We start from the raw sequence: 24,106 nt of genomic DNA, 5'->3' as shown, positions 1-24,106 counted from the left end.
AAGTCCATCCAACTCACCACAAGTAACTCAATTTCATTTCTTTTTATGGCTGAGTAATATTCCATTGTGTGTGTGTGTGTGTGTGTGTGTGTGTGTGTGTGTGTGTGTGTGTGTGTGTGTGTGTGTGTGTGTGTGTGTGTGTGTGTGTGTGTGTGTGTGTATATATACGCCACGTCTTCTTTATCCATTCATCGCTTTATGGACACTTAGGTTGCTGCCATGTCCTGGCTATTGTAAATAGTGCAGCAATGAACACTGTGGTACATCACTCTTTGAATTGTGGTTTTCTCAGGTATATGACCAGTAGTGGGACTGCTGGGTCATATGGTAGTTCTATTTTTAGTTTTTTAAGGAACCTCCATTCTGTTCTCCATAGTGGCTGTATCAATTTACATTCCCACCAACAATGCAAGAGGGTTCCCTTTTCTCCACAACCTCTCCAGCATTTATTGTTTGTAGATTTTGTGATGATGGCCATTCTGACTGGTGTGAAGTGATACCTTATTGTAGTTTTGATTTGCATTTCTCTTATGATTAGTGATGTTGGGCATATTTCCATGTGTTTGTTGGCAATCTGTATATCTTCTTTGGAGAAATATCCATTTAGGTTTTCTGCCCACTTTTGGACTGGGTTTTTTATTGATATTGAGCTACATGAGCTGCTTGTATATTTTGGAGATTAATCCTTTGTCAGTTGCTTCATTTGCACATATTTTCTCCCATTCTTAGGACTGTCTTTTCGTCTGGTTTATGGTTTCCTTTGCTGTGCAAAAGTTTTTAAGTTACATTAGGTCCAATTGTTTATTTTTGTTTTCATTCCCTTTACTCTAGGAGGTGGGTCAAAAAGGATCTTGCTATGATTTATCTCATGGAGTGTTCTGCCTATGTTTTCCTCTAAGAGTTTTACAGTGTCTGGCCTTACATTTAGGCCTTTAATCCATTTTGAGTTTATTTTGGGTATGGTGTTAGGGAGTGTTCTAATGTCATTCTTTTACATGTAGCTATCCAGTTTTCCCAGCACCACTTATTGAAGAGGCTGTCTTTTCTCCATTGTATATTCTTGCCTCCTTTATCAAAGAAAAGGTGACCATATGTGCATGGCTTTATCTCTGGACTTTCTATCCTGTTCCATTGATCTATATTTGTTTTTTTTGCCAGTACCATACTGCCTTGATTACTGTAGCTTTGTAGTACAGTCTGAAGTCCAGGAGCCTGATTCCTCCAGCTCTGTTTTTCTTTCTCAAGATTGCTTTGGCTATTCGGGGTCTTTTGTGTTTCCATACAAATTGTGAAATATTTTGTTCTGGTTCTGTGAAAAATGCCATTGGTAGTTTCACAGGGATTGCACTGAATCTGTAGACTGCTTTGGGTAGTATAGTCATTTTCACAATGTTGATTCTTCCAACCCAAGAACATGATATATCTCTCCATCTGTTTGTATCATCTTTAATTTCTTTCATTAGTGTCTAATATTTTTCTGTATACAGGTCTTTTGTACCCTTAGGTAGGTTGATACCTAGGTATTTTATTCTTTTCGTTGCAATGGTAAATTGGAGTGTTTCCTTAACTTCTCTTTCAGATTTTTCATCATTAGTGTTTAGGAATACAGGAGATTTCTGTGCATTAATATTGTATCTTGCTACTCTACCAAATACATTGATTAGCTCTAGTAGTTTTCTGGTAGCATCTTTAGGATTCTCTATGGATAGTATCATATCATCTGCAAACAGTGACAGTTTTACTACTTCTTTTCCGCTTTGGATTCCTTTTATTTCTTTTTCTTCTCTGATGGCTGTGGCTAAGGCTTCGAAAACTATGTTGAATACTAGCGGTGAGAGTGGGCAACCTTGTCTTGTTCCTGATCTTAGAGGACATGGTTTCAGTTTTTCACCATTGAGAACGATGTTGACTGTGGATTTGTCATATATAGCTTTTACTATGTTGAGGTACGTTCCCTCTATGCCAACTTTCTGGAGAGTTTTTTCATAAATGGGTGTTGAATTTTGTCAAAAGCATTTTCTGCATCTATTGAGATTATTATATGGTTTTTAATCCTTCAATTTGTTAATATGGTGTATCATTATTAACTGATTTGCGTATACTTAAGAATCCTTGCATTCCTGGGGTAAACCCCACTTGATCATGGTGTATGAACCTTTTAATGTGCTGTTGGATTCTGTTTGCTAGTATTTTGTTGAGGATTTTTGCATCTATGTTCATCAGAGATACTGGCCTGTAGTTTTCTTTTTTTGTGACATCTTTGTCTGGGTTTGGCTTCAGGGTGATGGTAGCTTCGTAGAATGAGTTTGGGAGTATTCCTCCTTCTGCTATATTTTCGAACAGTTTGAGAAGGATGGGTGTTAGCTCTTATCTAAATGTTTGACAGAATTTGCCTGTGAATCCATCTGGTCCTGGGCTGTTTATTGGAAGATTGTTAATCACAGTTTCAATTTCAGTGTTTGTGATTGGTCTGTTTATATTTTCTATTTCTTCCTGGTTCAGTCTCGGAAGGTTGTACTTTTCTAAGAATGTGTCCATTTCTTCCAAGTTGTCCATTTTATTGGCATAGAGTTGCTTGTAGTCTAATCTCTCATGATCCTTTGTATTTCTGCACTGTCAGTTGTTACTTCTCCGTCTTCATTCCTAATTCTGTTGATTTGAGTCTTCTCCCTTTTTTCTTTATAAGTCTGGCTAATGGTTTATCTATTTTGTTTATCTTCTCAAAGAACCAGCTTTTAGTTTTATTGATCTTTGCTATTGTTTCCTTCATTTCTTTTTCACTTATTTCTGATCTTATCTTTATGAATTGTTTCCTACTGCTAACTTTGGGTTTTCTTGTCCTTCTTTCTCTAATTGCTTTAGGTGTAAGGTTAGGTTGTTTATTTGAGATTTTTCTTGTTTCTTAAGGTAGGATTGTTTTGCTATAAACTTCCCTCGTAGAACTGCTTTTACTGCATCCCACAGGTTTTGGGTCATCGTGTTTCCGTTGTCATTTGTTTCTAGGTATTTTTTGAGTTCCTCTTTGATTTCTTCAGTGACCTCTTGGTTATTCAGTAGCATATTGTTTAGCCTCCATGTGTTTGTATATTTTACAGTCTTTTTCCTGTAAATGATATCTAGTCTCACAGCGTTGTGATCAGAAAAGATACTTGATACAATTTCAGTTTTCTTAAATTTACCAAGGCTTGATTTGTGACGCAACATATGGTCTATCCTGCAGAATGTTCCATGAGCACTTGAGAAGAAAGTGTATTCTGTTGTTTTTGGATGGCATGTCCTATAAATATCAATTAAGTCCATCTTGTTTAATGCGTCATTTAAAGCTTGTGTTTCCTTATTTATTTTCATTTTGGATGATCTGTCTGTTGGTGAAAGTGGGGTGTTAAAGTCCCCTACTATGATTGTGTTACTGTCAATTTCCCCTTTTATGGCTGTTAGCATTTGCCTTATGTATTGAGGAGCTCCTATGTTGGGTGCATATATTGTTACAATTGTTGTATCTTCTTCTTGGATTGATCCCTTGATCATTCTGTAGTGCCCTTCTGTGTCTCCTGTAATAGTCTTTATTTTGTCTGATAAGACAATTGCTACTCCAGCTATCTTTTGATTTCCATTTGCATGGAATATCTTTTTCCATCCCCTCACTTTCAGTCTGTATGTGTCCCTAGGTCTGAAGTGGGTATCTTGTAGACAGCATATATATGGGTCTTGTTTTTATATCCATTCAGCCAGTCTGTATCTTTTGGTGGGAGCATTTAGTCCATTTACATTTAAGATAATTATCAATATGTATGTTCCTATGACCATTTTCTTAATTGTTGTTGGTTTGTTTTTGTAGTTCTTTTCCTTCTCTTGTGTTTCCTGCCTATAAATCTGGTTTGGTGGTGCTGAATTCCCATAACTTTTGCTTATCTGTAAAGGTTTTAATTTCTCCATCGAATCTCAATTAGATCCTTGCTGGGTAGAGTAATCTTGGTTGCAGGTTTTTCCCTTTCATCACTTTAAGTATGTCCTGCCACTCCCTTCAGGCTTGCAGAGTTTCTGCTGAAAGATCAGCTGTTAACCTTATGTGGATTCCCTTGTATGTTACTTGTTGCTTTTCCCTTGCTGCTTTTAATACTTTTTCTTTGTATTTAATTTTTGATAGTTTGATTAATATGTGTCTTGGTGTGTTTCTGTTTAGGTTTATCTTGTATGGTACTCTCTGTGCTTCCTGGACTTGATTGTCTATTTCCTTTCCCATGTTTGGGAAGTTTTTGGCTATAATCTCTTCAAATATTTTCTCAGACCCTTTTTCTTTCTCTTCTTCTTCTGGGACCCCTATAATTTGAATGTTGGTGCGTTTAATGTTGTCCCAGAGGTCTCTGACTGTCCTCAATTCTTTTCATTCTTTTTTCTTTATTATGCTCCCTGACAGTTATTTCCACCATTTTATTTTCTAGCTCACTTGTCTGTTCTTCTGCCTCAGTTATTCTGCTATTGATTCCTTCTACAGTATTTTTAATTTCAGTAATTGTGTTGTTCATCACTGTTTGTTTGCCTTTTAGTTCTTCCAGATCCTTGCTAAATGTTTCTTGTATTTTCTCCATTCTGTTTCCAAGATTTTGGATCATCTTTACTATCATTAGTCTGAATTCTTTTTCAGATAGACTGCCTATTTCCTCTTTATTTGTTTGGTTTGGTGGGTTTTTACCTTGCTCCTTCATCTGTAACATATTTTTTTGTCCTTTTTTTTTTTTTGATGGGTGGTGCTGTATTCCTGTCTTACTGGTTGTTTGGCCTGAGACGTCCAGCACTGGAGTTTGCAGGCATTTGGATAGAGCCAGGTCTTGGTCCTGAGATGAGGACCTCCAGGAGGCCTCACTCCGATTGATATTCTGTGGGGGCTGAGGTTCTCTGTTAGTCCAGCGGTTTGGACTCGCAGCTCCCACCACAGGAGCTCGGGCACGACCTTTGGCCTGATGACTAAGATCCCACAAGCTTCGTGGCACATAAAAAAAAGAAAAAGAAAGAAAGAGAAAAGGAGCAGTACAATATCAAAGAATAAAAAACAAAATAGGTCTTCCCTGGTGTCGCAGTGGTTGAGAGTCCGCCTGCCGATGCAGGGGACATGGGTTCGTGCCCCGGTCCGGGAAGATCCCACATGCCATGGAGCGGCTTGGCCCATGAGCCACGGCTGCTAGGCCTGTGCATCCGGAGCCTGTGCTCTGCAACGGGAGAGGCCACAACAGTGAGAGGCCCACGTACCGCAAAAATAATAAATAAATAAAAAATAAAATTAGAAAGATAAAAAATATATCAGGAAAAATAAAAGTATAATAGAAACAACCAGTCACTGGGGGTTCATCCTGTCCCCTTAGGCATCCGTGGTCCCCCACCAGTGCCTGGTAGGTGCCCTAGTTGTGAGGAGACATGAATTCCACATGCTCCTAGTATGCCATCTTGACTATGCCTGCCTCTGTAATACATTTCTGAAAGGCTATATATATTATTTTATTCTTCCAGAGTTGCATACGTGAGTCGTGGGAGTCAGGTTTTGTTGGGGGTTTTTTTCTCCTTTATATGTAACTTTTCTGTCTGGAAGCTTTCTTCTATCCTTGAAATTCAGGAATTTTATTCACTTTTGTCTAGAGATGTATCTTTTTCATTAATTCTCTCCGGCAGTTGGTAAACTTTCTCAAATTGCAGATCAAGCCTATCTTTACTCCAGGGAAGTTTTAATTGTTTTTTTTTGTTTGTTTGTTTTTTGTTTGTTTTTTGCAGTACGCAGGCCTCTCACTGTTGTGGCCTCTCCCGTTGCGGAGCACAGGCTCCGGACACACAGGCTCAGCGGCCATGGCTCACGGGCCCAGCCGCTCCACAGCATGTGGGATCTTCCTGGACTGGGGCACAAACCCGCGTCCTCTGCATCGGCAGGCGGACTCCCAACCACTGCGCCACCAGGGAAGCCCACAGAAGTTTTAACTAGTACTTTCTTTAACTGTTTTCATTCCTCCATCTGTTTCTTTTTTCTGGAAATCCTGTTATTTGCATGTTTTATCTGCTGTCTCCCTGTTATTTCCACTGCATATTTTTTTCTTCATTGTTTCCATCTTTTTTTATATTTCTGTTCTGATGAATTTCTTCAATGTCAATACCAGCTACTAATTCAGCTCTCAACAGAAAATATATTTACTTTCAGTTCATGTACTGACTTTTTAAACTGAAAAATTATGCTTTAGCAACCAGAAAGCCTTCTATGATATAACTAGATCTCTGACAGTACTCATATTTCCTTCATTGTTAAAATTGTTATCCATCTACTACAATGGTTCTAGCACACCAGAAGCTGCCTACTGTTGCTAGGCATAATTCTTGATTTTCCTCTCTTGGGTTGCTGGAGCCCCTGCTCAGGGACACTTTTATTTCTCTTTGCCTACTCTGACTCTAGGCATATTCCACTCCAAGACAAGCATTAAGCACTGAGAAGTATAGCAGCCTCTCTTCACATGGGCCTACAAAATACTAACTGACAAGATGTGAGGTTTTGGTTGAAGCAATTAGAAAAAGCTTCATTCCTACAGGTTCTCTTCAGGTACAAGTGTAGAAGCCTCAAGTATAGGGGGAGAGATAAAAAGCCACTCCAGTTCCACAAAGGTGAGAGGTCCCATGAATCTTGACCAGCAAATATCTCTTTGAAAACCATAGTTTTAATCCTCATGTGAGCCTCTCCATGGATTCCTTAGCTCCCAGCTTACTTATCCTAGTTACTGCTTTGTTTAGGTGTGAACTGGAAAAAACGGGAGAAGTTGTTAGGGATGCCATCTACCTAGCAGTTACATTTTATATAATTCTCCACCCTAGCTTCTTAGCTTATCAGCTCCCTACTATAGAGCAATGAGTGAGAGGATTACAGGCTTCATAAATGGACAATAAAGAAACTCAGTGGCCTGTGATGATTTACCATGAAATTCATGAAAACTAAATACAAGTTTTACTTTCTCTGACAATTAATCCACATAATATTTTCCCCCTGCCTGAGAAAAAATTAAGTTATATTTAGAAATAAAGGTTTTATAATATGAAAATATTAAGAGAAAAGTAATCTTACCTAATTTGTGATGCACCTTGTTCTCTGGTGTTGAGTTAGACCTTTTTACTCTTGAATCATCTGCAAATTGCAGAAGCAATATCATGAGCAATGGCCACTAATTTCATGTTGAGTTAAAGTGTGCTACTCGGTCAACTTCAGTATAAATATTTTAAAATAAAATTCAACCTGAAAATACATTTTTTTTCTTAGAAAATAACAGTTCTTTACTTGGATGCATACTCCTTTTTTTTATAACATCTTTATTGGAGTATAATTTCTTTACAATATTGTGTTAGTTTCTGGTATATAACAAAGTGAATCAGCTATATGCATACATATATCCCCATATCCCCTCCCTCTTGTGTCTGCCTCCCACCCTCCTTATCCCACCCATCTAGGTGGTCGCAAAGCACTGAGCTGATCTCCCTGTGCTATGCAGCTGCTTCCCACTAGCTATCTATTTTACATTTTGTAGTGTATATATGTCAGTGTTACTCTCTCATTTCATCCCAGCTTACCCTTCTCCCTCCCCGTGTCCTCAAGTCCATTCTCTACGTCTCTGTCTTTATTCCTGTCCTGCCCCTAGCTTTATCAGAACAATTTTTTTTTTTTTTAGATTCCATGTATATGTGTTAGCATACGGTAGTTATTTCTCTCTTTCTGACTTACTTCACTCTGTAGGACAGACTCTAGGTCCATCCACCTCACTACAAATAACTCAATTTCGTTTCTTTTTATGGCTGAGTAATATTCCATTGTATACATGTGCCACATCTTCTTTATCCATTCATCTGTCAACCTGACAATACATTTTATTACTCCCTTTGCTTTTCACTGCTGAGAAATGAAGGCTAGTGAAAAAGAGTATAATATGTCTCTAGATTTTGCTACAGTGAATATATCTTAAGACGATAACAGTTACAAGTAACAAAAACAAACAGGTTTTCTATTGCTTGTGGACTTTAAGCGAAATAAGCCACGGGGTGGATAAAAATGCAAAGAGTGATAATGAATAATTACTCTGTTAATAAAGTAATCTATGATTCTTAAAGTTGTAAATAGTGCAACCATACTGAATTTACTTAGCAGTGTGACAATTAGGTCAAGAGTTCTAAACTTTAGTGTGATAAATAGCATCTAAACATAACAACCATCAATTATTTCCCTTCCTATGCACAAACGCTGTTCTTTATCAAGAGGCAAAGTTTAATTGCCTTCTCCTTGAATCACCACTGGCCTTAGTGAGTTGCTTGACTAATGGAATGCACAGAAATGACATTCTGGGACTTTGAAAGCTAATTCCTCAGAAGACATGCAGGTGCCACCTGGATCTCTTGGAACTTCAGTCTGAGGAAAGACAGCCATCATTATGAAGACTGATTACCCCAAGACTGCCATGCTGTGAGGAAACCCAAGATAACCAAGTGGAAAGGCCATGTGGAGGAAAAGAGATGCTTGGCCAGCCCCCAATTATTTCAGCCACCCTGGCAAGGTACCAAATATATGAGTAAATAAGTCACCATGGATTTCCAGTCCAGCTGATATTTCAAGTGACTCCAGCCCCAGCAGCTTGCATCTAACTACAAATGCATGAGAGCCAAAATGAGAATTGCCCAGCTAATAAACTAAGTCAACCCACAGAACCATAAGAGATAAATCGACTGTTGTATTAAGCCACAAAGTTTGGGATGTTAAGTTATGCAGCAATATGAAACTAGAATACTTAATATCCATGAACCATCTTAGATTTTTAATACAATTTTGTGTGTAATATACATTTCCTGAAAAGCAGGTCTAAGTTTTCATTACATTCTCAGCTAAAGAGTAGAAGCTTTCTTTTTTGGGATCATGAAAGTGTTCTAAAATTTACTGTGGTGATAATTATAAACTACTGAATTATATACTATAAATGCGTTAATTGTATGGTATGTGAAGTACATCCCAATAAAGCTATTCCAAAAAAAAAAAAAAATATATATATATATATGTATATATACAATTTCCCTTGTACTTCCCACTATAACAAGTAGAGGATTAGTTGTTCTTGGAAATTTTCCTATAGCAGTGGGCTCTGGAGGCAACTGTGGGAGACAAGAGAAGGAACAAAGCAAATGAATAAATATACTGAGGATAATGGGAGCCAGGCTTCTCACTATCCTTGAGAAAGGGTTTATTAAAATAGAAAAGGGAGGGCTTCCCTGGTGGCGCAGTGGTTGAGAGTCTGCCTGCCGATGCAGGGGACACAGGTTCATGCCCCGGTCTGGGAAGATCCCATGTGCCGCGGAGCGGCTGGGCCCATGAGCCATGGCTGCTGAGCCTGCGCGTCTGGAGCCTGTGTTCCGCAACGGGAGAGGCCACAGCAGTGAGAAGCCTGCGTACCACAAAAACAAAACAAAACAAAAATGGAAAAGGGAAAGTCAAACATGCTGGACTGGAGTTGGAGGTACTGATGTGAACTCATGGTTTCTAAATACAGAAACACCTCAGAGATATTGAGAGTTTCGTTCCAGACCACTGCAATAAAACAAATTTGGCAATAAAGTGAGTCACATGAATATTTTTGTTTCCCAATACATATAAAAGTTATGTTTACACTATAATGTAGTCTATTAAGTGTGCAAAAGCATTATGCCTAAAAATCAATGTATCTTAAATACTTTATTGCTAAAAAATGCTACATATCATCTGTGCCTTCTGCAAGTCGTAATGTTTTTTTACAGTAGTAACAAAGATCACTGATCACAGATTACCATAATATAATAATAATGAAATATTGTGTTAATTACCAAAATGTGACACAGAGATACTAAGTGAGCAAATGCCACTGGAAAATGGTGCCAATTGACTTGTTTGATCAGGGCTGCCTGCCGCAAAACTTCAATTTGTAAAAAATGCAAAATCTGTGACACACATTAAAGCAAAGAGCAATAAAGCAAGGGATGCCTGAATAAATACAGAAAGAAGATACAGATGCTTGTGTATGTACAGTGCACATATATATGTATGTGTGTGTTTATCTATTTCCTATCTCAGTCCACTGAGAGAACCTAAAAGCCGTGATATCCCAGTAACAATGAGTATACCAAGCACCCGGATCTAAGTTTCTAAATGTCATCCCTCCACTAGATTCCTTTGGAGAAATAACTGATTCCAGAGTAGAGGCAGGGGAAGGAGCCTGGAACATCTTCTGCCAAAAAATAAGACAGTATTCAAAAAATGACAGAAACATGACAACAGGTCTCAGGAACCAGTTGAAAGGATGTCTCCTCCTGGCCAAATTTGGCACAATTTGAGTACCAGAATAAATGATAAAGATTATAACCCACTGAATAAAATAGGAACCCAGTAGTAGTCCATAATAATATAAATAAATGAATAATGAACAAATAAATGGGGAAGGAGTAAGTAAAACTATTTCTTATAGGATGCCAACTAACAGAGAAGAAATTAGGGAAATAGAAAATAGTAATTTGGTACCACCATTAGCGGATTCAGGTGGGAATATTCAAAAGATGCTAATATTGGTGCAGAGGTTTGAAAAGGGACAACTTACTAAAATAGGATATCGTTCCACAAAATACTTATCAATTACCAAAGAGAAAAACCCTGAGTGGAGAAACCTGGCAGACAATAACTTGAACAGGTGATGAAGATTAAAATCACTAGTAGAGGGGCTTCCCCGGTGATGCAGTGGTTAAGAATCCACCTGCCAATGCAGGGGACACCGGTTCGAGCCCTGGTCTGGGAAGATCCCATATGCTGCGAGGCAACTAAGCCTGTGTGCCACAACTACTGAAGCCCGCACACCTAGAGCCCGTGCTCTGCAACAAGAGAAGCCACTGCAATGAGAAGCCTGCACACCACAATGAACAGTAGCTTCCACTCACTGCAACTAGAGAAAGCTAGCACGCAGCAACAAAGACCCAACACAGCCAAAAATAAATAAATAAAATAAACAAATTTATTTTAAAATTAAATAAATAAATAAGTAAAATCACTAGTAGAAGATGAGTCAGCAGTTTGCCTCCTAATGTGATGCACAAAGAACACAGCCATTTCTGTAGTATTTCTGTTAAATATGCATGGCTCATATCTGATCATGAGGAAATTAGAGACACCCAGGTTGAAGGTCATTCTAAAGAATGAAAAGCTCTTTAAAAAAGTGTCAAGGTCAGGAAAGTTAGAAGAAGACTAAAGAACTATTCCTTATTGAAAGAAACTGAAGGGACATGAGACCCAAACACAGTCCATGATCCTAGATTGGATCCTGAACCAGAGAGAAAAAGGAACACTGATGGAACTGCTGGTGAAATCTGCATGGAGTCAGTGAAGGAAGACTAGTGTTATATTAATGCTGATTTCCTGACGTGGATGGATGAAGAGTGATTATGTTCTTGTCTTGCATCATGTCTGCACATACTCACACAATAATATGTATGCGACTTGCACTTGAACAGTCCAAAAAAAAGACTAATAAACATGTATAAACATTTATGTAGAGATGGCAGGGAGGGAAATGAAACAAATATTGTAAAATGTTGGAAATTATGGGAACTGGATGAAGGGGATATGGTATTTGAGTAAATTTAAAATTATTTCCCAGAAGAGTATAAAACAAAACAAAGCCAAACACAGAGACAACTCCAGAATTTCAAAGACTAACAAAGCCTAATAAGCAAAGAAACAGGTTATTTACAAAGGAAAAAAGAAGTAAGGCTGGCTTACAATATCTACTCATAAGCATTAGCTATCATGAGATAAAAGAGCAATAGCCAAATAGTTTAAAGGACAAAAAGATTGTGACTCAAAAGACTTTTACTATTTGACTAGTTGTTCATTGTGATAAAAAAGAAAGTTCCTGAGTCCTTGCTAGCATGTGTGACTTATCTACCAACTTTACAAAGAAGTAACAAAGCATATCTGTTAAACATTTATTAAAGGAAAAAAATACTGACAGAGCAAGTCAAAAATAAAAATTCAATCATGCTGTTTGAAGCCACTGTGCTTTAGTTTGGTAAAAAAAAAAAAGGTTAAGTAAAAGGAAGAAAAGAAATATAAGAAACAAAAACAAACCAAAAGAAAGCAGGGAGTCACAATGTTAATATTAGACAAAAGAAGACTACAAAGTAAAAGCATTGTAACATGATCAAGAAGGTAAATTTGACCAAAACAGGTACATTCCATATGCAAACTTACATGCTCAGTAAGAGCGCTGAAATGTACATAGTAAAGACTGCACGAAATAGGAGAGACAGACCACTGCAAAGCAAACACTTTACCGTCAACTCTGGCGATCGTTAACAGACCTCACAAATGATAAGGATACAAATCATAAGAATAATATGAAACACAGAATGTCCAAATCTAAGATCCTGTTCTTTTCCCCCAAATCTGCCCTTCTCTAGTAGTTTCCAAATCAAGAAATGACAACGCCATTCTTCCACATGCTCAGGCCAAAAACTTTAAAGTCCATTATCCTTGACACCTCACTTTCTTTTACACCTTACATCCCATCCATCAGGAAATCATGTTGATTCTACCATCAAAAACACCTAAAATCCTACTACTGCTCTCCACCTTCCACTGCTAACCCCCTAGTCCAAGCTACCACCTCACAAGGGGATTACTAATGTCTCACCAACTGGTCTCCCTGCTTCCAACCTTACACCTGCCCCCTTCAAACTTATCAGTCCACCCCTAATGTGTATTCTACAGCAGCCGCAATTATTCTGTTTATAGGTTAGTCATGTCTCTCTTCTGCTCAAAATCCTCCAATGGCTTCCCATCTCTCTCAGTAAAGCCCGAAATCCTTATAGTAGCCTTTAACATGCTATATGATCTTTCATTCTTGTTAGCTCTGTGACATCATCTCCTACTACCCTCTCCCTCTCTTCCTCAACTCCAGCCTTCCCAGCCTCCTTGGTGTTTCTTGATCAAAACCTTTGCCCTTATCTTCCCTCTGCATGAGGCACTATTTCTCCATAGAGCTGCATGATTTGATTTCTCACCTTTCTCATATCTTTGCTCAAATTATCACTTCTTCAGTAAGACCTTTTCTGCCCATCTATCTAAAAATGTAACTCGCATTTCCCACCCTAAAAATCACTGCTTTATTTTTCTACTCTCAACATCCAACAAATCACAAGTTTTGATATCTTTTTCCCTTAGAATGCATAGTAAGTATTCCATAATATTCCATAAATATTTAAGAATTTCGTAAATATGCAAAGTATATTAAAAATATATATCCACTTACATTAACAAAATAATGAGTGTATATATATTTTTAATCCATATCTGTACACAAAAAGTAATATTCTCTTTTTCAAGCATCCATAGAAGAATTACAAAATTCTTCCATGAATTTTATGTGTTCTAAGCATACTCTAGAACACAAAGAAAATTCAAAGAATTAATAATACAGGGCAAAGTTATCAAGAACAATGAAATGAAACTATAAATTATTAACAAAAGAACAAAACAAAACACAACTTCTTAGGATTACAGCCAACACTGCATAACGAACATATACCAGGTATTAAAACTAAGCAAAGAATGTGTATTCATCTTTGTATCAATCTACGCGATTAGAATTGATATCGCCAGTTTACAAATATGGAAATTGAAGCTAAGAACACTGAAATTTCTTACTCAAGATAACATAGCTAATAAGTGGTAAAGCTAGATTCAATCCCAGGTTCCTGACTCTGGAGACCAAACTCTTGACTAATGTACTCTTTTAAATAACACCTGGGTCAAAGAAAAATCACCACTATAATTCAGAGTGTACAACAATAAGAACGCTCTATTGAAAAAAAAAAACACCTTTCATTTTAAACTAAAACTATACTCCAGAAAATTCAGCTTTTTCTTTACCAAATAAAAAGCAGAAAAATCAATATAAAAAGCATTCCACTTAGAGAAAAATAATAAAGTAAATCTAAACAAAAGGGGAAGAAACAATTTAAATGGAAAAAGAATTAGTGAATTAGGAAAGAGAAAAACAGTATAAGAGATTATATTTCAAGCACATTCTTCAGGAACATAAATTATAAAACTCTCTATTAAGAGGCATTTTAAAAACTTCAACACTTAGCTTCAGTAATCATCAATATATGTCTAATCTTGCTTCATTTATACCCTTAACAGCTTTAAAATACTGCAGTATGTGTCTTAAGTGCCAATTATATTATGTCCTACTTCAAAGAAAGGACTGTCATTCATCTCTCTCATTCTTTCTCCCTCTCTCTCTTCTCCCTCCCTCCCTCTCTCACCCAGGTATAAGGTCTTAGAAATCTCTAACCATAAAGTAAGGTTCTTAAGGGTAGGTACTCAATACATATTTGCCACAAAAATGTCACTGGTGATAATTTAAATAAAACACAGCACACCTTACTTCACATGCATAACACTATAAAAATCAAGACAGTAGAAAATAAATCATAACTTACTCAAACTTTCCTGAACTTCATTATCATCCACATCTGAATTATTCATTCCAGACGTTAAATAATTCTTGAGCCTAGAAGGTCCACTTAAGAAAAAAAGGTAAACCACAAAATTTGTGCATTTATATCTATCTAATATATCTACCTTAATGGTCATTTTTATCCTAAAACTGCCAAAGGTTTTTTTCTTATAAAATATTAATAGTATACTTATTTGCTGCATAAAACAAAAAATCCACAATTTAATACCACATTTGACTTGTCAAACATGATAATACTGAATTTTATAACCTTTTAAACTAACTCATGAATCAGAGTTACAAATTTAAGTCAACTCAAATAACACTCTTTGATAAAAATCAAATCATAAGAAATAAAATTACAAATAAATCAGCTTATCTTAATTTTTTTTTAAACTACAGGCAAAAACAAGCAATTTAAAATATAGTTCAGAAGCTGTTCAGAGATGATTCAGTTTATCCCAGTCCTAGATCCTCTTCCTCCTATTATGAGCCCAAGACAGGCCTAGTGGTCACAGGCTCCCAAAGAGTAAAGAAATCTTAGCCATCCCTTCAAAGTCTGAGAATCTGCTATAATTTACCATTCTTTCATTTTGAAAAAGGGTGTATGACTTCAGATATTAGGAGACTAGGTTAATCTGGTTTGCTCACTGAGTATGCTCTCTTTAAACTTACATCCACAAATTCTTAGATGACACCCCTTTCAAAAGGTACAGCCTAATTCTAACTCCCCTCTTCTGAGTGTGGTATGGACTTAGTGACTTGTTTCTAGTGAACAGAATAAAGTGGAAGACTTCAAACACTAGGTCATCAAAAGACACTATGGCCTCCATGATAGTCACACTTTCTCTTGGATCACCCGCTTTGTGGGAAGCCAGCTAGCTACCATACTGAATACCCTTATGGAGAGAGCCACATGACAAGAAACTGTGGCCTCTAGCTACCTTATAAGTGGATCCTCCAAGTTCTAGTCAAGCCTTCATAGGACTACAAATCAGATAGATATCTTGACTGCTATACCTCATGAGATTCCCTGAGCCAGAACTAGCCAGCTAATTCTCTCCCAGATTTCTACCCACAAAAACTGTGAAATAATGTTTGCAAGGCACTAACAAAATTAATATTAAGCTTTGAGAGTAATTTGTTACACAGCAATTGGTAACAAATACAGTGAGTAAATCCTATTATCCTTAGAACACATGCATACCTTCCTTCCAAAACTGAAGTCCCAGGCTCTCTAGAATCCAAGTTTGACTCTGCTCGTGTCTTGCGTGTATATCCACTGATCTGAGACTTTTGATGAACATTTTGTGCAGCCATACTATCTTGATTCTTTGAGCTTCCTGTACCTCTATGAAAATGAAAAGTTTGTAATTTTTTACATTTCTTCAAAAAGTATTTCTTCTAGAAACATTACACAAGGTGGGTAGACAATATAACATTGGCTATAACAAATATCAGATAACCTTGTTCAGGTCCTAAAACTTACAACTAGTCCAGGAAGGAAATTTGACTTTAGAACCTACCAAGAGTTCTAATTTGAAAAATTCTGATAAAAGAAACGGTACAGACCTGGCCTAACTGAGATAGACATGATGATAGGAGGGCACTGGGAGACATTAACTACAGGCAGCTTATGATGTATACTACACAGTTAAATCTATCACAGTTTTTGTTGAACATCCACAAACAACTGAAATTGTTTTATATGATACCTCTACTCAGCCTACTAAGGAACAGCAGAGTGCCCAGAGGGACCTAGGCTCATCTCTTTGGTAGCTGCCAGCTAACTAGCTTACCCCAAATATATGCAAACAAGATACATTATTCCTAGACTGCATAATTCTCTCTCCACTCTCACATCTTACAAGTCCTATGTTTTAATTTGTTTCTTGACTCAGTCTACCAGCCTATTCTTATCATTTGTGAAAAAAAAGTCTTTAGTTATGTTTGCAACATAACTAAAGAGCATCCAAACTTCTGAGTATTCTCTGATAGTTTATTTCTGGAGTTTCTAGTCTCCCTCTAGGTCCTACCTTCAGAGTCAAAAGAAAAAAAAAAAAGGATTATTAGAGAATACTATAAACAACTGTATGCCAACAAATTAGATAACCTAGATGGAATGGACAAATTCCTAGAAACACACAAATTACCGAAACTGATTCAAGAGAAAAATAAACAACTTCAAAAGACTTATAACAAGAGAATAAATCAGTAATCAAAAAACTACCCAGAAAGAAAAGCCCAGGCCCAGATGGTTTCACCAATGAATTCTACCGTCATTCAAAGACTTAATACAAATTCTTCACAAACTCTTCCAAAAAAGAAAGGAGCACTTTCCAACTCATTTTATGAAGTCAGTGTTACCCTGATAACAAAACTAGACAAAGACATCACAAGAAAACTACAGCCAAAAAAAAAAAAAAAACCGAAACAAAACAAAAAACCCTCAAAAAAACTAGCAACATTTTATCAACAACAAAAAAAATGTATCACACAATCACCTCAGTAGATGCAAAAAAAAAAAAAAAAAGCATTTGACAAAATGTATCTTTTCACTACAAAAACGCTCAACAAACTAGGAATAAAAAGGAACTTCCTCAACCTGATAAAAGGACATCTATGAAAAACCCACAGCTAATAACATACTGAATGGTGAAAGACTCAATGCTTTCCCCCTAAGATTAAGGACAAGATAAGGAAGTCTGCTATTGTCACTTCTACTTAGCATAGTACTAAAGATTTCAGCCAGGACAACAGTGCAAGAAAAAGAAAGAAAAAGCATCCAGATTGGAAAGGGAGAAATAAAATTATCACTATTCACAAATGACATGATCTTGTACTTAGAAAGTCTCACAAAATCTACTAAAAAGCTCTCAGAACTAATACATGAGTTCAACAAGATTGCAGGATAAAGATCAAAATACAAAGATCAATTGTATGTCTATACATTTGCAATGATCAATCCAAAAATAAAATTTAAAAAGCAATTCCATTCACAACAGCATCAAAGGGATACTTAGGGGGGATGAACTTAACAAAAGAAGTGTAAAACATATTCTGAAAATACTGCTGAGAAAAATTAAAGATCTAAATAATAGGACAAACACCCCTGTTCAAGGATCAATAGACACTGATAAGATGGAAATATTCCTCAAACCAATAGATTCAATGCAATCCATTTCAGAATTCTGACATCTTTGCAGAAACTGACATACTGATTCTAAAACTTATATGGAATTGCAAGGGACTTAGAACAGCCAAAACATTCGTGAAAAAGAAAAATCACACTTCCTGACTTCAAAACTTACCTCTAAGCAATGGTAATCAAGACAGTGTGGTTCTAGAACAACAACTGATATATAGACAACAAGAAAATTGAGAATCCAGAAATAAGCCTATACATCTATGGTCAGCTGATTTTCAAAAATGGTGCTAAGACCATTTGACAAACAGTTATGGGAAAACTGGATAGTCACATGCAAAAGAATGAAGTTGGACTTTTCACAGCATATACAAAAATTAACTCAAAATGGATCAAAGAATTAAATTTAAGAGCTAAAACTACCAAACTCTTACGAAAAAAACATGGGAGTAAATCTTCATGAACTTGGACTGGGCAAAGGATTCTTAGATATGACACCAAAAGTACAAGCAACAATGGACAAAACAGATCAATGGGACTTTACCAAAATTAAAAACTTTTGTGCTTCAAAGGACACCATCAAGAAAGTGAGACAATCCAAAGAATGAGACAGAAGATTATCAAATATCATTTATTTGATGAGACTTGTATCTAGAATATATTAAAACCTCATACAATTCAATTTAAAAAAAAGACAATCCCAAAAAAATCAGGCAAAGGATCTGAGTAAATCTTTCTCTAAAGATTGGCAAACGGCCAATAAGCACATGAAAAGATGCTCAACATCATTAGTCTTCACAGAAATGAAAATCAAAACCACAATGAGATGCTATTTCATACCAACTAGGATGGCTAGAATCAAAAAATCAGATAATAACAAATGCTGACAAGGATGTGGAGACATTGGAAACCTTAAACATTGCTGGTAGGAATATAAAATGGCACAGATGCTTTGGAAAACAGTCTTACAGCTCCTCAAAGGATTAATGTAAAGTTACCATATGACTCAGCAATTCCATTTGTACACAAATGTTTATACCAGCATTATTCATAATAGCCAAAAGGTAGAAACAACCCAAATGTCCAGCAATGGATGAATGATAAACAAAACATAATGTAACAAAATGAAATAGCACTCAATCATAAAAAGGGATGTACTACTGATACATGGTACAACATGGATAAAACTTGAAAATACACAAACTGAAAGAAGTCAATGCAAAAAAACTTGTACTATATGATTTCACTCATATGAAAGTCTAGGATAGAGAAATCTGTAGACAGTAGGTTAGTGGTTCCGTAGAGTTGCTGGGGAGGGGAACAGGGAGATGATAGCTAAAGGACCCTAATGATGAAAATGTTCTAAAATTGACTATTTTGACGGTTTGCACTATCAGTGAATACAATAAAAACCAATGAATTCTACACATGTCATGAGTGAACTATATATGAGTTATACCTCAATAAAGCTGTTAAAAAATCTAATGTAGTAAACTTCTGTTCCAAATGGCTATAGAAATAATATAAAAATTAAGTGCTTATACAAATTTAAAAAAGCTTAGAGAAATTCAAAGATTTCTAGAGGGTAATTGCTTCTTACACTTTAAATGCACTAGCTGTTTAAGATTTTTTTTTTTTCCTAAACGCTTTAAGAGGGGAATAAGGGTGTTAGCTTGTAGTTTAATTAATGACCATGGTTACTAGGTTATAAGAAGCAAAAAATATCACTTTATTCAAGTTAAAATTTTAATATCTGTTACTTGTATAAAGGAGAAGTTCACGTAATATTTTTTCCACGTAATATTTCTAATCAGGAAGACTCCTTAGACAAATTAGACATATTCATATTTTAATGTAATAATGTCTCTTTTTTTTGCCTTTCCTAAATACGGAACAATAATACTGTTAACATGCTTTTTAAATCTAAATTATCTTTGAGGTTTCCATGAGAGCCACTGAGTAACCACAAAGACACATCTTCCCACCTTATGGCAAGTAGAATACCAAAATAATTACATATTTGATCTTTTATTTATAGTAAGTAGCTTAATGACTATACAGGTTAACTAAACAAATGTCTCAAAGATCTTCCTTTCTATGAATCCAGATACCCAACAGGCTTTCTTAAGTAGATACTGTAGCAACTATCAACTCTGGATATTTCTCATTAGACTAACTCCTTCTCACTGTGCATAAGATAAGATTTGTTTTAGGGGTACTAGCTCAAATTCAGAAACTCAACATAAAAACTCAATTTTTATACCTTAGTATTTCTCTCAACCCATAGCTAAGGCTTATCTGCTTTGTTTAATAAAACAGTTATTTATCATTATTAATACATTCAAGTAAAAACAGTTAGACTAATAAAAGACCTACATATCCAATGACACACTATTTAACCTAAGCGTACCTTCTTCATATGTAAAAAGAGAGCTAACACCTGTCTTATCGACCTCTTAAGATTCTTAATGAAAATCAAATGATATTAAGGAACAAGCTAATATAAATATGGAAGTCTGATATAAGACAGAGAGGGCATTACAAATCAGTGGGGGGAAATTCACTACTCAATGAACTGTTTAGATAGTATGCACTATAATGACATACACTAATGTATTTTAGAGCACTCTATCATTTATTTCAATACATCCCCACCACCCGCAGTTTCTCACACATAATATGTATTATTTTTTTAATGAATGAATGAGTGAATGCTCTATCAAAAAGCAAAAATGCGTAAGAACAATACTTACCTCAGTACGTTGTCAGGACTGATGAGAATTTATTGAAAGCATCTAGTGAATACTTGATACATAGTAAGCACTAAAATATGTTAACTAATCATCTTATGGGGATAGAATTAAGATGTATTCCTGATTATTGTAATTACATTAACCTCATTTAAAAGAAAGCAACTCAAATGATACACTTAAAAGTGATTAAGAGGGCTTCCCTGGTGGCGCAGTGGTTGAGAGTCCGCCTGCCTGATGCAGGGGACACGGGTTCGTGCCCCAGTCCGGGAAGATCCCACATGCTGCGGAGCGGCTGGGCCCATGAGCCATGGCCGCTGAGCCTGCATGTCCGGAGCCTGTGCTCCGCAACGGGAGAGGCCACAACAGTGAGAGGCCCGCATACCGCAAAAAAAAAAAAAAAAAAAAAAGTGATTAACATGATAAATTTTATGTTATATGTTTTTATCACAATTTTAAAAAAGGGATTGTTAGGCGACAATAATGCTTACCTTATTAAATTTATCACTCACACCCCATGTGCTATATATTATTCCCCATTTTAATATGAGGAAACATTCAGAGTACTATTTTGCCTGAGGTGTCACCCAGCTAATGGCAGAGCGTGGATTTACTAGCAGGTCTGTCAGACTGCAGACTCCTTTATGCTAACATTGCCTCTATATAAATGATTAAATAACATAGACAAATTATTAAATGCCAAACAAAAATAACTGCATTGTACACATAAGAGACATTATTACCTAGAAGGATTAAGGTTTTTCTTCTCAGCTGGGTCTGCCTCACCACTTTCCAATGACTCATTCTGGGAACAACGGGAATCTTTAGCATTTAAAACCTTCTGTGTTCTTGAGCTGCCTTCATCAGTTCTCTTCTGCCTTTTAAATGGAATAGTTTTTTTCCCAGTGTTCTTAGATGATTGGTTTGTTTTTTCAGCAGGTTTTTGTTTACTGTTATGATACAATGACAATTCACTTCTTACTGAAGAATTGCTAGAAAAAGGACCTGAAGGATTAAATGATAACCTAAAGTTAGTATAATGTTTGATTATTTGGCTCACTAAAATACCAACATGATTTATATTTTACATGTAAACACATACACACCCCAATCTCATAGGCTGTATTTGTTTTCTTTTTTTTTAAGATTTTTTTTTGATGTGGACCATTTTTAAAGTCTTTATTGAATTTGTTACAATATTGCTTCTGTTTTATGTTTTGTTTTTTTTGGCCCAGAGGCATGTGGAATCTTAGCTCCCCGACCAGGGATCGAACCCGCACCCCCTACGCTGGAAGGCAAAGTCTCAACCACTGGACTGCCAGGGAAGTCCCTCATAGGGTATATTTGTTTTCAAGTTAAATTCATAAACTATGCAGCTCCTCAATTTATAGATACACGTACCAAACCTTTTAAATTTATCACGAGTTTCCAAAACCATCCTCTCTGGCTCTGCCCACTACTCTTCTAGTCATCCTTAAGATCCTGGTATTTCCCCAAGGTCCCAGCTTCATCTTCTCACTCTATCTACCTTCTCTGAGGGACCTATCAACCCATAACTTTAATTACTATCTACATGCTGATATCTATAATATTCACCTATCACTCTCCCCCAAATCTGCCACTCTGGTTGTATTTCCTATCTTAATGAAAAGTATAACTAACTACCCAGATGCCTAAATCAGAAATCTGAGTCATCCAAGACTCCTGTCCCTATCCACAAGCAATCCCTAAATCCTGTCATTTTACTGTTTTTTTTTTAAATGTCTCTCAAATCCTCTTCTTTTAAGCTCTGCTGCCTGTCATTAGCAGGGCCTTCCCCGCCCCCCCACCCAGTACGCAGGCCTATCAGTGTTGTGGCCTCTCCTGTTGCGGAGCACAGGCTCCGGACGCGCAGGCTCAGTGGCCACGGCTAACGGGCCCAGCCGCTCCGCGGCATGTGGGATCTTCCCGGACTGGGGCACGAACCCGTGTCCCCTGCATCATCGGCAGGCGGACTCTCAACTACTGCGCCACCAGGGAAGCCCTAGCAGGGACTTTTATCATTTCTTATCTGGATCATTAAAACAGCCTCTTAACTGATCTCCTTTCTCTAGGCTTGCCATTCTTCAATCCATCCTTCACACTGCTTCAAGGGATCATCCTTGGAAAACACAAACTGAATCATTACAATCCTGGTTAAAATCTTTTCGTGATTACCTATAGCTTAAGGATCAAGTCTAAATATTTTCAATTCTAATTTATTACTACATCTAGAGTGCTTACTTCATTAATCATAACTCTCAGCACTCTCCTCCAAACAGACAAATCAAAAAAAAAGGCAGTAGTCACTTAGCTGACTCCTAATCCAATCTTCAGGAAGCCTTCTCTAATTCCCAAGGCTAAATTAGGTAGTTTTCTCTCAGTCCTTTGACAATGTTTATCATACATCTGATTGTTTACTTATCATTCTCTTCCAGCAGACTGGCAATCCTTAAGACCAAGATTGATGTTTTACCTATCTTTATATTCCTCATGCCTAACAGCAAGGGCAGGATTATGGTGAAGCAAGAGTAGCCTAGGGTAGAAAAAAATTTTTTCCCAGTTTTACTGGGAAAAAATTGACATATTAACACTGTACAAGTTTAAGGTACAGAATACAATAATTAATATATATATATATTGCAAAATGATTATCAGAGAGTATATCTTAAAAGTTCTCATAAGGAAAAAATAAAAATTCTAACTAGGGTGGAAAATTTAAAAAGGTGTTTACTCCAAGTCACTCACACAACCCTAAGACCAAGTGTCCCCTTAAATTTCCCATTCTAGGTTGCTCATTTGCCTCATCTAGACCTGGCCCAGCCTAACACCATTCCTGCCTCACAGTGGAAACTCAATAAATGTTTCTCGACATATATGAAAAAGCAGGAGGGTCACATGTACACTACAGGCAGTAGATCAAGAGTCAAGAAATCTGGGTTCCATTATTTTCCAATTCTAGCACAAAGGTCTATAACCTTAGGGGGAACTTATGTTGCTTTTCTATGCTTCAGACTTAGTTTCTTCTTCCATCAGATAAAGGAGTTTGGTGATCTGTAAGCATTCCTCCACTTCTGTGACTCCCTACTTGATCAGCAACCCAACATGTCTCAGGACTGATACGTTTCAGGTTTTTTTTTTGGTAAATTTTGGAGTTCCAGCATGCTTATCCAAGCTCTGTAAGACTTTTATTAATCCATATATTTACATGTCCATTGACCATAGTAGTTTCCAGCAACGTGGGGCAAAAAGATGAGTTCTCCATAGGAGTAACAGTAGTAGTTAACATTTTAATACTAAGTATATGCCATTTAATACTTCTAACAACTTAATGAGGTGGAAGTATTGGTAATCACATTTTACAGAGTGAGAAACTGAAAAAAGTAATCTCAAAGAGGAGGAATCATAATTTGAACTCAGATCTAACTCAAAAATCCAAGAAGAGCTACAACAGAATAAACATTTCTTACTGGATTACAATTCAGTAATTCGTAGCAACAAGACCTCACAGATACAGTGCCACATATGTACTAGTCTCTCACTTACTGATTTAAATGCCCCACTCGATAGTATCTACATATGTAAATGTTACCTTACTATATACCAATCTTTCCATGATCATCTCCTTTAAAAAATTCTACCAAAACAATAAC

General features: G+C 36.6%; 1 protein-coding gene across 7 annotated transcripts in view; it reads right to left on the bottom strand.

The window, feature by feature from the left end:
* Positions 1 to 24,106, bottom strand: part of CENPC (centromere protein C) — a 91,760-nt gene that overhangs the window by 13,604 nt on the left and 54,050 nt on the right. For 6 of the 7 annotated variants that reach the window (XR_009540304.1, XR_009540305.1, XM_060148082.1 and 3 more), the window contains exons 10-13: positions 21,179 to 21,440; positions 15,748 to 15,891; positions 14,524 to 14,606; positions 7,091 to 7,150 (exon numbers count right to left, since the gene is read on the bottom strand). Coding sequence is in view for 5 of the 7 variants with exons in the window: in XM_060148082.1 (XP_060004065.1) it covers positions 7,091 to 7,150; positions 14,524 to 14,606; positions 15,748 to 15,891; positions 21,179 to 21,440 (549 nt within the window). In the remaining 2 variants the exon portion in view is untranslated. The remainder of the gene's footprint in view (positions 1 to 7,090; positions 7,151 to 14,523; positions 14,607 to 15,747; positions 15,892 to 21,178; positions 21,441 to 24,106) is intronic. The other variant, XM_060148083.1, reaches the window with a different exon arrangement.

Source organism: Lagenorhynchus albirostris, chromosome 4, assembly GCF_949774975.1.
Source record: "Lagenorhynchus albirostris chromosome 4, mLagAlb1.1, whole genome shotgun sequence".
In the NCBI taxonomy this organism is placed as follows: domain Eukaryota; kingdom Metazoa; phylum Chordata; class Mammalia; order Artiodactyla; family Delphinidae; genus Lagenorhynchus; species Lagenorhynchus albirostris.
Note: the sequence above shows the minus strand (reverse complement) of the source record. Positions and strands in the feature narration are given on the sequence as shown.